Genomic DNA, 14,738 nt, shown 5'->3' with positions numbered 1-14,738 from the left:
CGAAAGAGGTGGTACATGTGTTATGCATGTGAATGTGCATTTAATTGCACAGTGATCCGCAACGCCTGGGCCTTTATGCATGTATGAATCGATATCTTCATTAAAATAAAACAAGAACGCTGTAAACTGTAAACTCAGCGAATGTCTTAATGTGTCTGAAGAGAAATTTTAGGATGACTATCCTCCCTACTAGCACAGCGATGTATACGTACGGCTTGTCCCCGTGTTATGGTAGGTGTATAAAAATCTTAAAGCGATTTTAATTTTTAAAACCATCTAGTGACCAAAAATATAACTTGTCGCAGTATAGTGCGTTACCCATCCTTCGTCAAGAAAATACATTTCCACAGAACAAGTTGCTGGGGGAAGAACAGGTATAGCTTAGGGCATATTTCTTTCATTGTCCGATTTTCTGAACATTGTTTATGTTGGTTTTGGGATTCTCTGACATGCCCTGAAGGACTAAAATCTTTGAAATTCGAAACTGCTTCTGTAATAAGCCTAAAGAAAATAAATTGGGGAATTTTCTAAAATATCAGGCTTAGCATTTTTTATGCACCGAAAAGAGAAAAGAAAATGCAAAATATATCATGAAAAAGAATCATTTGAAATTCAGGTTCGAGCCTTGGCTATCGGCTTCATAGTCCGTTGTTCCGCAAAGCGAACAGATTGTTATCTTATCAAGCATACACATCAAATCAGACATTGTATCTTTACTTAGAGCTTTTGATTGTATTATCCAACCATATAACTGCCAATTTTGTTTTCCCTTCAAGACTACAAAAACAACATGTTTAACTTTTATCTAAAAAAATCACGTCTGGCGTCAATCGTAGAAATCAGTTAAATAATAATTTTATCAGTTAAAAAAATAATTGTGAATGAATTGTGACTTTTTAACAGATTGGCCTACACGTAACCTCGTTGATTGCTCGTCTATAGCAGTTATTGACAACGAGAGCGCCACTGAATGAGGCCGAATTTGGAGGTTTGGGGATTTTATTTTTTGGGAAATGTGACGACTAGACGTCGCAGCCAGTCATTAAACAAACCGATAGGGAATATATTCTCTATCGATTAGTTGTGATCTCGTTCTCACAAAATAAAAAACAAGGACGCAAATGAAAATGAAAATAAATTTTATTTTATTGAGCAGCTCCGTACGGCAAAATGAAAAAACACAATTTTGAAACGGCTATAACTAGAGAACCGTTTAAGATAATTTTATTTTACTCAGTAGCTATTTTTTCGTGTTTATAAATATATATGTTCCAAATTTGAACCAAATTGGAACTTTCCGTGAGCCAACAATTTGTTTGATTGGCGTGGAATGACCCCCAATAGACATCAATCAACATTACCACCGCATATAATCCATACATGATGTCTGTAATTTCATATTGCGGAAAATTGGTGTAATAATAAATCATTTAAAAAAAATTATCTATAAATCTACGATATTATTTTTCGTAATTATAAAAATTACACGTATTATTGTAAAAAAAATCTCTATTTCCTATTTAATATTCGCCCTTCGAAAAAAAATTTTACAATAATTTAATCTAAACTGAGTAATAAGGGCAAGAATAAGAACTGGATTACAATTCCATTCATATTAGGTAATATGGTGAAGACATGCCACATCAGATCAAGATATGACCAAGAAAATTATATGGTGAAACACATGCGACATCAGATCAATTGATGAACAAAATTTCAAGAAATAGTATCAGTAAGGGAAAATATTGGATGGAGGACCAAATGCGAGCTCATTACTGTATATTTTTTATTTTTGTTTTTGTTCCCGAGATAACCGAAATTCTAATTCATTGAAAATGACTAAAACCGAAGTCTCATCTCCGTCCACGTGCTTTTTCGCAGTATATTCGGCTCGTAGAAAGAAAAACTTAGCAGAGTTTAACAAGATAGGCTGATACTAAGGCCAAATCACTGCGCAACGGATCGCGATTCCGCTCCAAGCACCAATTGATGCAATTGATCCACCCTGACTAATTTTTAGCGTTGGTTGCAACGAAGAAGTTCAATAGCTGGCTACGAAAAATCCTTGCAAGTCGCATGATCACCTTAGAGCTTCCAAAAGATTAAACGAGAGCGGTGGATTGGAGCAGCAGATGAGGTTTACCTTATGCTGATGTAAGAAGCGCTGGTTGTGGGCACAGGAGCTGGAGAATATCACAAACTAATTCATGGATCGGGAAAACTGCCATCGAAATTTTACTAGGCGATGGGAAATTTTACTGGATTCTGTACATTTTACCAACCTGAGTAATTGAGCAAAAATAAGTCTGGCGATTATGGAGCGTGCCACAGTCGAGGAAGGCTAGATGACCTTCAGTTCAAAGTTAAAGTGCGGAATGAAATAAGTTGACATCCTTAGGGTTGAACGGAATAGGGTCTTTGCATGAATAAAGGATCAGGTGGAAATCAATCTAAATATATCCATTTTTTCACGTTGGTTCTCGTTGTGTTTTTTAATTTATTTTAAATTATTATTTAGAAACGTTTTCTTTCTTCAAAGTTGATATAGGCTCCTCCCACATTAAAACGGACCCTCCAATGAAGATTCTCGTACATGTTTAGACTCTTCTAACAACTGTTTTTGTCTCATGAGTATCATAAAGTGGCAGATATTTGGTCTTGATATGCAGGGGCGGATCCAGCTAGAAATCTCAATGGGGACCTTTTTGGGAGGAGCATCGCTTTTCTTTTACACTTCTGTTCGCCATGTAGGCATTTAATCATTGGATTTTTTTATTTGTCCAATAAGGTAAGTACAAGTGGGATTTTTCAGGGATTTGTCGTTTAATATCTTCCTTTTCTTTTCTTTTCTTTTCTTTTCTTTTGGTGTCGTGATGGGAAAAACCATCGTTAGATAGATTAAAATATTCCTAAAAATTACTAAAATAGATACAAGAAAGACAGAACCCACTCAACGTGAAGTGTGGTTTCGTCAATGGCCGTCGCAAGGGACCTTTCTTTTGATAGAATATTACAAACGGGCAATTAGGCTAACCAAACAATGTCCAGTTGGTTCAGCAATCGCGGAACAATGGAAACATTTGCAGCATAGGTCATGACTGACGCTTAAACCTTTCAAGTCACCATCTTAAGATTGAGCAAAATGCCTTCCACTATACAATTGAAAATTACCGGAGTGATCACCGTGCAATTACGAAAAGTAATTGTAATTGTACGAGATTGTACAAATACCTCCCACAATCCTTACTTCTAATTTACGCTTATGAATTATTCTTAATGTTGCGTCTACTATATCCCAGGATCCAGCCGGACAGACAATCTAAGAATAACACGAATCGAAGAGATGAGGTTTTGAGATTTCAGTATAATACGAGTTCCGTTTGCTAAAACAATGGTTGGCATATGCCAGTCCCAAAGGAGGTAGCCACCACGTTGCAAAAGCGTTGAGACAAACACAAATCGCCACACTAGTGTTAACCAACGCATTGGTGGCAACCGGCTCACACAACACGATTTCTTTAATTAATCAAGACGTATCGGACAGCAAAGCTCTGGTACCCTCTTGATGATGACAGGTGTTAGGTAAAGTAACCGCGGGTGGTGAAGAGTAAGGGAACAGACGGTCTCTTGCGGAAGGCACTGGTCGGGGATAGGAAAAGCGATATGATGAACTGGATAAGCAGAATAATCTTGAATATCCTCAGACGCCATCGTTGATATATTATTAACTGGCCATTGTTGGCCGTCCGTCGCGAACCAGAAAATCCTTGGTCGTTATTGATAAACGGTTGTTCTCGTCTGTCCCTTTGTTGAGGTGGGAAATCTTGCCCTCGATAATATGTGAATGACGGGTTTTGAAAGCAACGTGAGTCTGTGTGTCCCACCTGTGAGCAAAAACCACAAATAAAACGCCCTTCCATGTTCCTCCTATTGCGACCCGACTTATCTGAAGAGTTGTGGCGGAACGGCTGTGTTTATGAGGGTGATGTAATTGTTAAATGGTTTTTTGAAGATCGGATAAAACCCCAGATAATTCATTGACCAAATTTGACGAAAACGACGCCGAAAGAGGCAAAACGTCCAAAGCCACAGCCAATACTGATTGTGATTGATTTTTTGATTAACCAAGCTGGTAGTCTCAGCATATAATTTGGCTTACTCTAGAAAATACGTTGTCAATGCCAGTTGTAATGGATAAATATTTTGTAATATTTCATACCCCGGTACAAGTATTTAATTTGTTGTTCCGCTTGACTGGGAGAAAGATTGGGACGGTAATAAGTGAGAAGTAGTGGGTTGATGATTTTCACTGTCAATGACAGGGGAGGGAGGCGTACGTCGAAATTTACGAACGAAAATCATCCGTGCCGCCTATTTACATAGAATAATCAGTTGCAATTTGCGCCGAGAGCTGGGAATAATGATGACAGGGTTTATTGTTCAATGATGCGTCATATCTTATACTGCCAGCAGTCGTCTCATTTATGCTATCATAAAATCACACATTGAATCATACCTTTATCTGGCGTCGTACTTCTTCTAGGTGCCCCGGCCTCATGGCGCCAATCGACACTTCCGTTTCGCGGAAGTAACTCGTTCAATCATCACGTCATGAATTCCATCAGAATTGTTTTTTTATTATTTGCGTTCAAGTCATTTACGAAGGTAATTGTTTTTTCAATGCGTCATGGTTAAAATCGAGCAATTTTTCCACCTTCGCTCAAACAATATTGAAGTGAAAAAAGCTTTTGTGTTATCGAGTCAATATTTTGCCGGGACAGATCACATCCGTTGTTAATTGTGACAAGCTATGATGATAGGAATGAGGGGGAGGTATCTCTTCATTTGATTCCAATGAAAAGGATCGCAACAACAATAACAACACGACACAACCACAGCATTGCATTTGGGGTTGTTGACTGTTTGTCTTATAGATTCCCGACTGAAGGATCTCTCCATAATTCTAAAACAGCAACTGTCACTGAGTACCAGAATATCGCGCGAAGCGTGAGAGAATATCGGGTAGGAAACGAAGGAAAACGCAAGTTCATCATCGCAATCCGACATAAGACATTTTTTTTTACTTTTTTGGCCAAGTGAATGAATTTTTCCTTCCATTTTGTGCGGAGGTCGTTGCTGCTAATCCACTTGTACACAAGTAGCATATATTTTTTTCTCTTAATCATTTCCATCGTTGTAATTCTCGATCGTATTTTTTTACCAATGGCAGTCCCCCATCCCTTTTTGTGATATCATTATTTTTATTTGTCATTAACTTTCTATTTGAATTTTCAGTTTAGACAATTAGATAAGAAAATTGAATATTTAGTAAAGTGGACCGGTTGTGACGAGGCACAGAACTCGTGCGAGCCTCACTCGAAATTAAAGTAAACCTGCAACGAAAATTTAAAAAAATTTAAAACTGTAATTTAAAATTACTATTAATTTAATGAATAATCAAATTATTAATTGATTAATTATTGCAGATTTCTAAAAAGTGGAAAAAAATAAAGCTTTTCAAGGATGCCGACCTGGTGCATCAGAATTCTCATGTACGCCGCCTTAATAGGTTTAAAGCTGTTGCTGCCCACCCATCCGCCGATGGGATGAGTTTAATGATGATGGTGGTGGTCCGACTGTTCTCCACCATCCACAGCACAGTAACAACAATCCAACTTCACCGGAAGAAGGTTTGACAACAGACATTTTTTGAAATTCAAGCACTCTGATTTGCTGCTTGGCAGCATCAACAGCAGATCAGCACGAACGAAGACAATTTGCAAAGACAACAGGAGGATGAAGAAATTGAATGATACCATTTGGTGAATGATTGCATCGATGATGTCCAGATTTACACTCCACCTCCTTTTGCTTCTGCTGGATCACGAAAATCCTCGGAAGAACCCAACCTGATTACTGCTGGTTCCATCGGTATGATTGGTAAATTTGAATATAAACTAAATTTATTTTACTAAATCTTCAATATACTAATTTCATCTTTTTATTCGTTTAGATAAGTACGACCAACGTGATCCACCACGAGATCTAAATGTGAATCATAACAGACATCATGAGAGATATCGCAAACGGGAGTATGACCGAAAACCATACAAGACCTGGAGTCAATTGGCCGAAAAAGAGAAGGCCACATCATCAATTGTGCTATAACTGTCGTGAAGAGTGACATCTTATAAAATATTGCCCCTATCCAAAAATCGATAAAAAGAAAACGTCATTATAAGTCGGGGCTAATTTTTCAGGGCCATCAGTGCACTGTTCAGATGACTATACGACACATTTTGACGATATCGTAAAAGTAAAGACTCCACCACATTCTCCCGTTTCCCCGTTCCCGTTGTCTGAGCTTGCTTCCTTGTACTAATTAAAAATTTGCTTGTTAAAAAGCCGCCACAAATTGAATTTTTAAATCGAGAGCAACCGGAAAATTAGGTCGGAGGTTTGTCGGGTTAAAACTGGTGTAAAACCGGTGTTGATCACTGGTGTGAAGTGTGATACCGGTGTTTGACACTGGTGTTACACTCACTTTTTTCGTGATAGGGCGGGTTTAACACCAGTGTTCTTCTTCCATTTTGCACGATGTTTGTTTTCCAGTGTCTTTCCGGTATAATACACGAGTATCAATTTCGTATGGTTCTGAGTGTTAACCCCGAATAGCTTGATATTATTTTTAGTCGAAATCGGTTTATGAAACTGATTTTAATTAGAAAATTACCGTCCTACCTTTACCATTGCATTTAATAGTATAATGAACTAGTTGACAATCACTTTTCCATCAGTGCGTCCACCTTATTTTTAACTAACCCCCTACCTCTTCTATACTATTATTAAATCGGTAAATATGCTTTAACACCCTTTAATCATTTTGTTCTGGAATTTACTCTGAACATTCATAAAGTCGTAATCCGTAGTAGCCTCATTGGCTTTACTACTCACTGAGTACTACTACATGTATAGTCGAATTAAGTTTGTTCCATCCCCACATCCTTTTTCCCGAATTGGCAACTTGTTTATACTTGACAACAACGGAAACTGATATGATAATCTTCTCCCTCTGTCCCTGTTGGATTTTTCTCATTTTTATTTTTATTAAAGATTTATCTAAATAAAAATGTTGATCTTTTTGTCAACGAAACAGTTCATTCTTTAGATCAAAATTTTAGGACAACTATATGACTAGATATAATGAGTTTACGGAGGGACTATCCGCCATAAGGTGATAAGGTCCCTTGTATACACCTTTTGGTGATTTTATAAAACTTGAGGCATAGTCCCTCACAGTATATTTAATTACTAAAACATCGTTAAAGCTATAACATTAAAAATTGAAACTCTGATCAATAAAAAGTCAGGAAACATTTTTTAGCTGTAAAAACAATTATTTTTATTTCTTATCACACTGGGCTATACTCGGAATCCGAGGTCCGCCCAATTTATAAAAAAAATCACAATTCTAATACATTTTCTAATTTTTAAATTTTGTTTTCTATTTTTTTTATAGCAAAAATTATTATTTCTGGGGGGGGGGGTTACAACAAATATAACATAATACTAATAAAAAAAACTCATGAAAAACATTTCGTGTTGCAATTTGTTCCCGGTAATCCCCTTTTTCATTTCTTGACTCCACTATGGCGGTCCACTTATTGGGCCGCTCATCGGGCCAACCCGGTTATCGGGCCAGGTAAAGGGCTGCACCAGGTCAACGCCACCAAGAGGGAGCTATGGGAAATTTGATGAATAGCTCTAGTGGCGGGAACTTAATTTGGGAATGCATATGAAAACTACGTTACACGAAATTTTCAATTGTTTTATTGTTCCATAATGGAATGGGAAGGGTAATAAACATTTTCAATGCATAGAATTTTCAGCCAGGTATTTTTTAAGTCTGGATCGGTGAAGACATGCCAAAATTAGGGAATTCGCCAACGTGAGAAACCAAGAAGACTTTAACATTTGGGAATAAGTTAAATGTAATTGCCAATAAGATTGAACTTATTCTTAAGTGTTAAAGTGTAGAGGCAATTAATGAATTGCTCCATGAAAATAAAAGTGAGAGGTTTGTTGCTGAAATAATGGGCGTTTTCATTCACAAGTAAACAGAATCAGGAAATCTTGAAAGAAAATTAAACGCTTTAATTAGGAAAAAGTGTTCCAACCCACAGTCAAAGTATTGGCCAATAGATCTGCTTAAACACTCGTTATCGCCCATTAAAAAGCCATCCATATATAGTATATGGGACCGTAAATTGTATGTGTTTCCCCCATTCGCCCCGTGGTGGCTCTGTGATCGGGTGCTCGTTTATAGAGCCACCCTCTCATGGGGCCACTGCACCAGGTGGCCCGATGACTGGACCACCACTGTACTAAAATTGCGCAAAAAATTATGCTCCATAATATTCACTATAAAAACCCAAGAATTAAATAATAAGAAAAAAAGACATAAAAAAAGAATTTGATTCGCCGATTCACGGGCAAATAATAAGTGTGCAACACCGTAAAATATGAGTGACAGGTAGCTCTAGTAATTTGTGATGAATTTGTTGACGACGCTCACCAAAATCACCCTTTTCGTATTTTGCCTTAAGGCCCTAAGGGCGAAAGAGGGTTGTATTCAGCCGTAGGCAGTACGAAAAGGGTGATTTTGGTGAGCGTCGTCTACAAATTCATCACAAATTAAGCACCGCCCATCAAAAATGGCTGAGACCCCGTTTTGAAATGGGAGGCGCTTATTTGAACTTTAAATTAGAAATACACTTACTTTGAATGATTTAAAAAAAATAAAAAATACCATGAGAATTACCGTAAAAAACTGATTCTCATGAAGTATGTTAGAAACAAATCGAAATTTCATGCAAAGACCCTATTGCTTACGAAAAACACGAATCCACGTTGCCTTGGAGAATGATTCAAGCACCCAATTCTTATGTTTCCGTTACGTTAGCTTACAACTGGCACAAGATTACTAGTACTGTAAATTCCCGTGACGTTCGGTATGGCCTCACGAAAAGGGAGCAGAAAAAAAGCGGGTAATATAGGGAAGAAATTTGAACCGCCAAAAATTTAGCTGCCAATAACACTAACCAAATAATGAAAAATTTATCGGTTAAACAAATTAAATGCATAATTTTATTTTTAAAAAAATAGTTTACTGCATTTTCTTTTCATATTTACTTAGTTAAAAACTCACATATCCTCCCCAAATCTCTCTATTTAAAATTAGGCGCTTAGGATGCAGCGTTGCCATTTTCACAATTTACTGAAATTTCGTAAAATTTCTTACACACCGACGTCTGATGGCCCCCAAGGCCCCAGATTATGACGTCTGTCTGTCGGAAATTAAATAAAGTTGATATCCCTCTATTTTTTAAGATATAGTTCAGATTTTCTAAACAAAGTGGATTTTTTTACGGTTCCCGCCGACTTAGGGATCGCGTCACGCTTGAACGCCCCGGCCGCCAGTTGATAGACTTGGCTTTTCGTGTGTGTCATACCCCCTAACCATATTTTAGCCTCAAACCTTTTGACAAACAAAAAACATTTTTTGGTCGCCCAGCTCCCAGACTAATAGCAAAAATTTCACACAGCAGGGGCGAAAGGGCTAATCGAAGCCCATCACCTGGTGACAAATCTGGCCGCCAGATCTCCTCACCAGTGCCTCATAACCAAAAATTAAAAAAAAATTCATCAATAAATTTATCATTCAAATTATTAAAGGGGAAGGGGCCTGCTCCAGCTGCTCGCGAATAAAAAAAAAATGCTTATTGCTTAAGCCGTTTACTTTCATCAAATAGTCTACAAATCATTAGTTGCAGTATTTTGTCTACGGAAAAAGAATTTCATCACATTTAAAATTGATGGAAAACCGAAAACGGAAATTGCAAAAAGGAAAATATGTAGGCAGTTTCGAAGAAAATACAACCTAAATAAACATTGAAATGATCAAGACACGAAAAGTTTGAGAAAAAGTTGTTGATTTTTATACTTTGCAACATTTCTCTTTGCTTCTGGTAGAGTACTGATATCATCTTTAAGGATAAATCGTCGAGTACCCAAAATGTAGGTCTCGAAGTAAGCACGCCAGTTAATATCTCTGACATTGAAATAAAAGATTTTACGATCTTTAGCTGACATCTTTGACCAAATTCCATCCGAGTTCTTGCTAATGAATTTCCATTCTTTACTAAAGAAAAAATCGAACGCAGATAACGCACGAAAAGCTTTTCTATACAAACGGACCTGTTAAAAAAATCTTTTAGACCTATGAAAGTATGAATTGATTTAATGAATAATGAATCTCACCTTATTTGCACGTTGGCCTACGCATCGAGCATAACAATCAGCTATAACTGCGGGCATAATGTGACATAACATAACATTAAGCTGATAATACCAATTCTTGTTGGTGCACTCCGATGTCTAGGTTACATTTTGATGATGACAAACAAAAATTATTAAATTTTGATATGGCAAAGAGGATTAAATTAAGAAACCCATACCGGGTACCACAGCATGTCTTTGGTAGGATACTTCCTCCATGCAAAAGTAGAAAAACTTTCAAATTGCCCAAATGTGATTGGATTATCACAACTTGTTGAGCTAAAGTAGACTTCAGGGTTCACTGGTCTATTAGGTGCAAACAAAAAAATTGAGAATGCCATTTCTTAGAAGATGAAATGCAAATGTTGTTCTATGAAATGAAATGTTCACGCACTTATGCATAGCAGTTCGCCATGCTACTGCAATCATCAGATTAATAGACAAGTCCACAGGAATCAGGTCAGTGACAAAGTCTGCATTTTTTACTTTGAATACTCGAATGAAGCCTTTCCCTCCTCCTGCAATCAATCCAGTTGGACCATTTAAGTTGTCAATCCAGCCTGGGAAAGGTTCTCTAAGAGCCGCTGTAACGATAGAGGGCCGAACAATTGCTAATGGAACCGCACCACACTCTTTTTCCAAAATCTGCTCTGCCAATTGCTTTGTGTAGGTATATGTGTTGGGATACGGACCAACGAGTCTAACTTGTAAAATTTTCATTAAAGGGGAACCAATAGAAACTGGTAAAATTTTGCTTATGTGCTTACTCTGCTGTGATGTTGTTTATAAGCGCCGGATCCGCATCGTCGATGAATTCGGATAGTTTGACTGGATCCATGTTTGATGGATAGATGGCTTCAACAATTTCTTGTCGGTCAACAAAACTAAAAGCCGTTGAAACGTGAACAAAAGCCTAGTGGACAAAAAACAAACAAAAACAAGTTGCGGTCATCACATTACATTGATTATCGGTGCAATTACAATTATTTAAAACAAAATATGGCTCAAGCAATGTCGCAATATACAGTTGGGAATTATTTACGTCTAGATTTTTCATCCTGCGGCATATTCCCAGAAGGTACCTGGGTCCTTTCACGTTCATTTGAAGGGCAGACTTCAGTTCTTCGTCAAATCTTACTGTTGCGGCCAGGTTAAAAACAATGGAGACATTTTCAATAATCAAATTCAAATCAGAAGGCGATAACCCAAAATTTTCCTGCGTCACGTCTCCTGACAAGGCAACGATTTTTTCAAGCATATTTGATTGCTCTTTTCTAAGTGACTCAAATACCTAAAACATATATTAAAATTATTGGTGTTTAAATAAAACTTTATATTTCACACAGTTAGTTAGAATATGAAACCATAATGACCATAAAACCATACGAACTTCTTTTTTATGAGAAATCTTCATGTTGACATAATAATTTCGACAGTTTTTGTAAATGTTGGATATGCCAAATGTTGTTTACCTCATTGCTTATAAGTTCTTGAAGGCGAACGGCAACTTCTTTCCCCTTTGAGGGTCTCATCAGTATATAGAGACGGTTGATACCAGGACAGGATCTGAGCAATTTTTCCACTAGGACTTTTCCCATAAAACCCGTTGCACCGGTGATAAAAATTGAGCGATCTTCGTAAAACTGCACAATATTGGAATCCTCCATTTCATTGTGTTTTTGGGTATACATCTTGGTGTTTTGTAAGTGTTCGTCACTTCCAAAAGATAGAATATCACTGCAGCTAAGCAAAAAGAGGTAAACTGCTTGACAATTAAATTGCAATAAGTACACACATCACTCAGTTATACGAGGGGTCTGTCGGTCTGAGTTCTGACACTCTTATTAAAAACAAGAAAAGACACCGTTGTCTTTTAAGTTTTTTTTTTTTTCTCCTGTTCTTTTTTTCACTAACACTAAGAACAAGAAGGCGTTTTAAATCTTAAGGGATTCATTGAGATTTTCCGGCGGTTTTTTTTCAACTTTTCTATTTTTTAAGATTACATTCTTTGGTGGGGGGGGGGGTACAATTTTGTGCGGCAAATTTGAACGAGTCATAACGAAACAACAAACAACTGTTTTATTTAGGCCTACAGCCCTACACCGCCTACTATTGTTTTGGATATCTATCAGAATTAAGCAAGAGCAGCAGGAATTAATCTACGTTGCTCCAGGCCGCCCATGAAATTATGGGTTTTCTTAAATTTTTCATAAATTCATAAATAAATTGAATTGGTTTGAAACTTGGACTTGGAGGAGTGTTCCTTTTGGTATTCGATGAAAAATCTGCATTTCCCCGTTGTTAAATTACTACCGATTACTACCTAGAACCAATACAGCAAATATAAAAATACTGTGTCACTGGAAAATGTAGCTTATTTTTTTTTGTGAATTCTCAATAAATGGTTTTTTACACTTTTGCATTTTGTGGAATTATTTTGATTTTTTCTACTTACGTTAGGATAACCATCTTTTGTATACTTAAATTAGAAGAGTATGACTATATTATTACGGAATAAAAAATTTAAAAAACGGGTGACGTCATACCTAGCGTGTAGGTCAAAGTAGGGTGTTTTGGCGTTCATTCCTTACTGACTTCTTCAGAACCAACGGAAGACTGCTGTGTTTGATTCTGCAGAGCTGCTTGGCTCTCGCTGAGCTTATTAGAAAGGAAGAAATCGAGAAAGTAAAAAAAAAAAAAAAAATGTATGGGCTGTGTATAAAAAAATGTCAATAATGCGCCCTTTTCACAGTCCGCGTGTCTCTCTTTTGTAACCTGTGCAGCAGCACTTCATACAAAGTCTAATGACTAGTATGTGTGATCACCAGGGAAATTAAGATCTAATTAAGATCTGGGCAATCTCTTCACCATGAACCGCCACGAAAGCAGCAAATCATTAAAACTCAGAAAATACAGCGAAAGTTCAAAATATTACGTTGGAAATTATCATGTTTTACATTAATTGACTAACATCTAACATGTCACTAAATCTTGTCTATTGGAAACAAACCCAATCACATCTCTTACTACTTAATTGCTTCAAATCTGTATTTTAGATTCTGCCACTTCGCTTCTGCTTTAAAATATAAGTCCCTTTTTCTTAATCTACCTCGACCTACTCACAATGCATAAATTTCATCAAAATTTCCACTGCACCTACGACTGGTTCATTTTTCTCGGTGTGACCTCAGATTGATACACATAAGTGGGTTCACATATATGTTTTCGCGAATACTTCAATCCAAGCGATCGAATAGCTTCATCCACATATTGGCAAATTCAAAATATAAGAAAAGGACAGACTGGGAAAGATATTTATAAATAATCGAAATTAACCTAAAATTAATCCGAGATTTCTGAGATGCAAACATGCAATATGCTTCATGAGCCTATGTAGACCGAGGCTACTCCTCCAGTCTTCAACAGTTGTGAATTTTGTGATATAGTGAGTGGCAATTTAAGATTTGAATACGTAATAAAGGTTCTCCTGGGTTCTCCTAATTTAAGTTACAAGTCTTTCGTCTTTTGGCTGCGATTTTTTTTTTGTTCTAATAAATACAGTCACTGACGGCACTTAGTAAACCAGCAACACAAAACACACATATTTTATTAATTTCCGTATTTATACAGAAAAGACGAAGGACGAACTAAGAATCGGACTTGATGGGGTGGAGATGGAACCATTCCTGTTGTAATATGAGGACATGGCATGGCAACACCAGGGCCCAAAAATATCTGCATAGTTTACGCTAAATTCAATAATTCAATAGAAATAGAATTTTTGAAAACACAAATTTTCCTGTTTTTGCTGTTGTTTCAACAATTTTACATCTGAGTCCTGTTAACTTTAAATATAGTTGGAGCAAAGAGAACTACAGATGTGGTAGTAAATAGAAAACCTGAAGCAGAACAAGGAAAGGAATGTAAACCTGCATAAGAAAAACATGTTAGGCAAAATATTTGTATGATGATAAAATAGCTAAATGAATGAAATTACGCAATTAACATGTACATGTAAATAACCTTTATTCATTTATTTTAAAAACCTTAAGCAGATGAAAAATCGCCATTAAAGAGCTTAGCAGTTGCAATACGTAAAGATTCTGCGAACACTCCGCCAGCCAACCTAAATTACCTAATCTTTCGACTTACTATTTCCTCGTAATCTTGAAATTTAAAAAAAAAGGAATGATAATTATGAACAATTACAACAAATATTTTAAATTACATCATTGCCGTCGGTCAGTTGGGGAATTTAAAACATTTCTATTTCCATTCTAATTCAAGTCGTGTAAAAGAAAAACGTGCCGATGAGCCAAGAAAACCTACGGTCAACAAATCTAAATAGATTTGAATCGCTATTGATAAATTTCTCCGTTAGATGGCAATTTGTGTTGTTG

The 14,738-nt window shown here is 36.7% G+C and overlaps 1 protein-coding gene and 1 long non-coding RNA gene across 2 annotated transcripts; both read right to left on the bottom strand.

The window, feature by feature from the left end:
- Positions 1 to 9,779: 9,779 nt before the first annotated feature.
- On the bottom strand, positions 9,780 to 12,208 carry LOC124344044 (putative fatty acyl-CoA reductase CG5065). Its single transcript, XM_046797438.1, has 8 exons — positions 11,811 to 12,208; positions 11,381 to 11,629; positions 11,106 to 11,251; positions 10,733 to 11,038; positions 10,518 to 10,644; positions 10,321 to 10,437; positions 10,004 to 10,257; positions 9,780 to 9,940 (listed from the first exon to the last, which is right to left on the bottom strand). The coding sequence occupies exons 1-8, from the start codon at positions 12,027 to 12,029 to the stop codon at positions 9,814 to 9,816; spliced, it is 1,545 nt and encodes a 514-aa protein (XP_046653394.1). The 5' UTR covers positions 12,030 to 12,208; the 3' UTR covers positions 9,780 to 9,813.
- A 1,933-nt stretch (positions 12,209 to 14,141) lies between these two features.
- Positions 14,142 to 14,703, bottom strand: LOC124343957. Its single transcript, XR_006919474.1, has 3 exons — positions 14,567 to 14,703; positions 14,385 to 14,504; positions 14,142 to 14,267 (listed from the first exon to the last, which is right to left on the bottom strand). It is a non-coding gene; the product is annotated as an uncharacterized LOC124343957 (long non-coding RNA).
- Between the last annotated feature and the right edge of the window lie 35 nt (positions 14,704 to 14,738).

The sequence above is a fragment of the Daphnia pulicaria genome, chromosome 6 (genome assembly GCF_021234035.1).
Source record: "Daphnia pulicaria isolate SC F1-1A chromosome 6, SC_F0-13Bv2, whole genome shotgun sequence".
NCBI classification, from domain to species: Eukaryota; Metazoa; Arthropoda; class Branchiopoda; order Diplostraca; family Daphniidae; genus Daphnia; species Daphnia pulicaria.
This window is presented reverse-complemented; position numbering and strand designations above follow the sequence as displayed.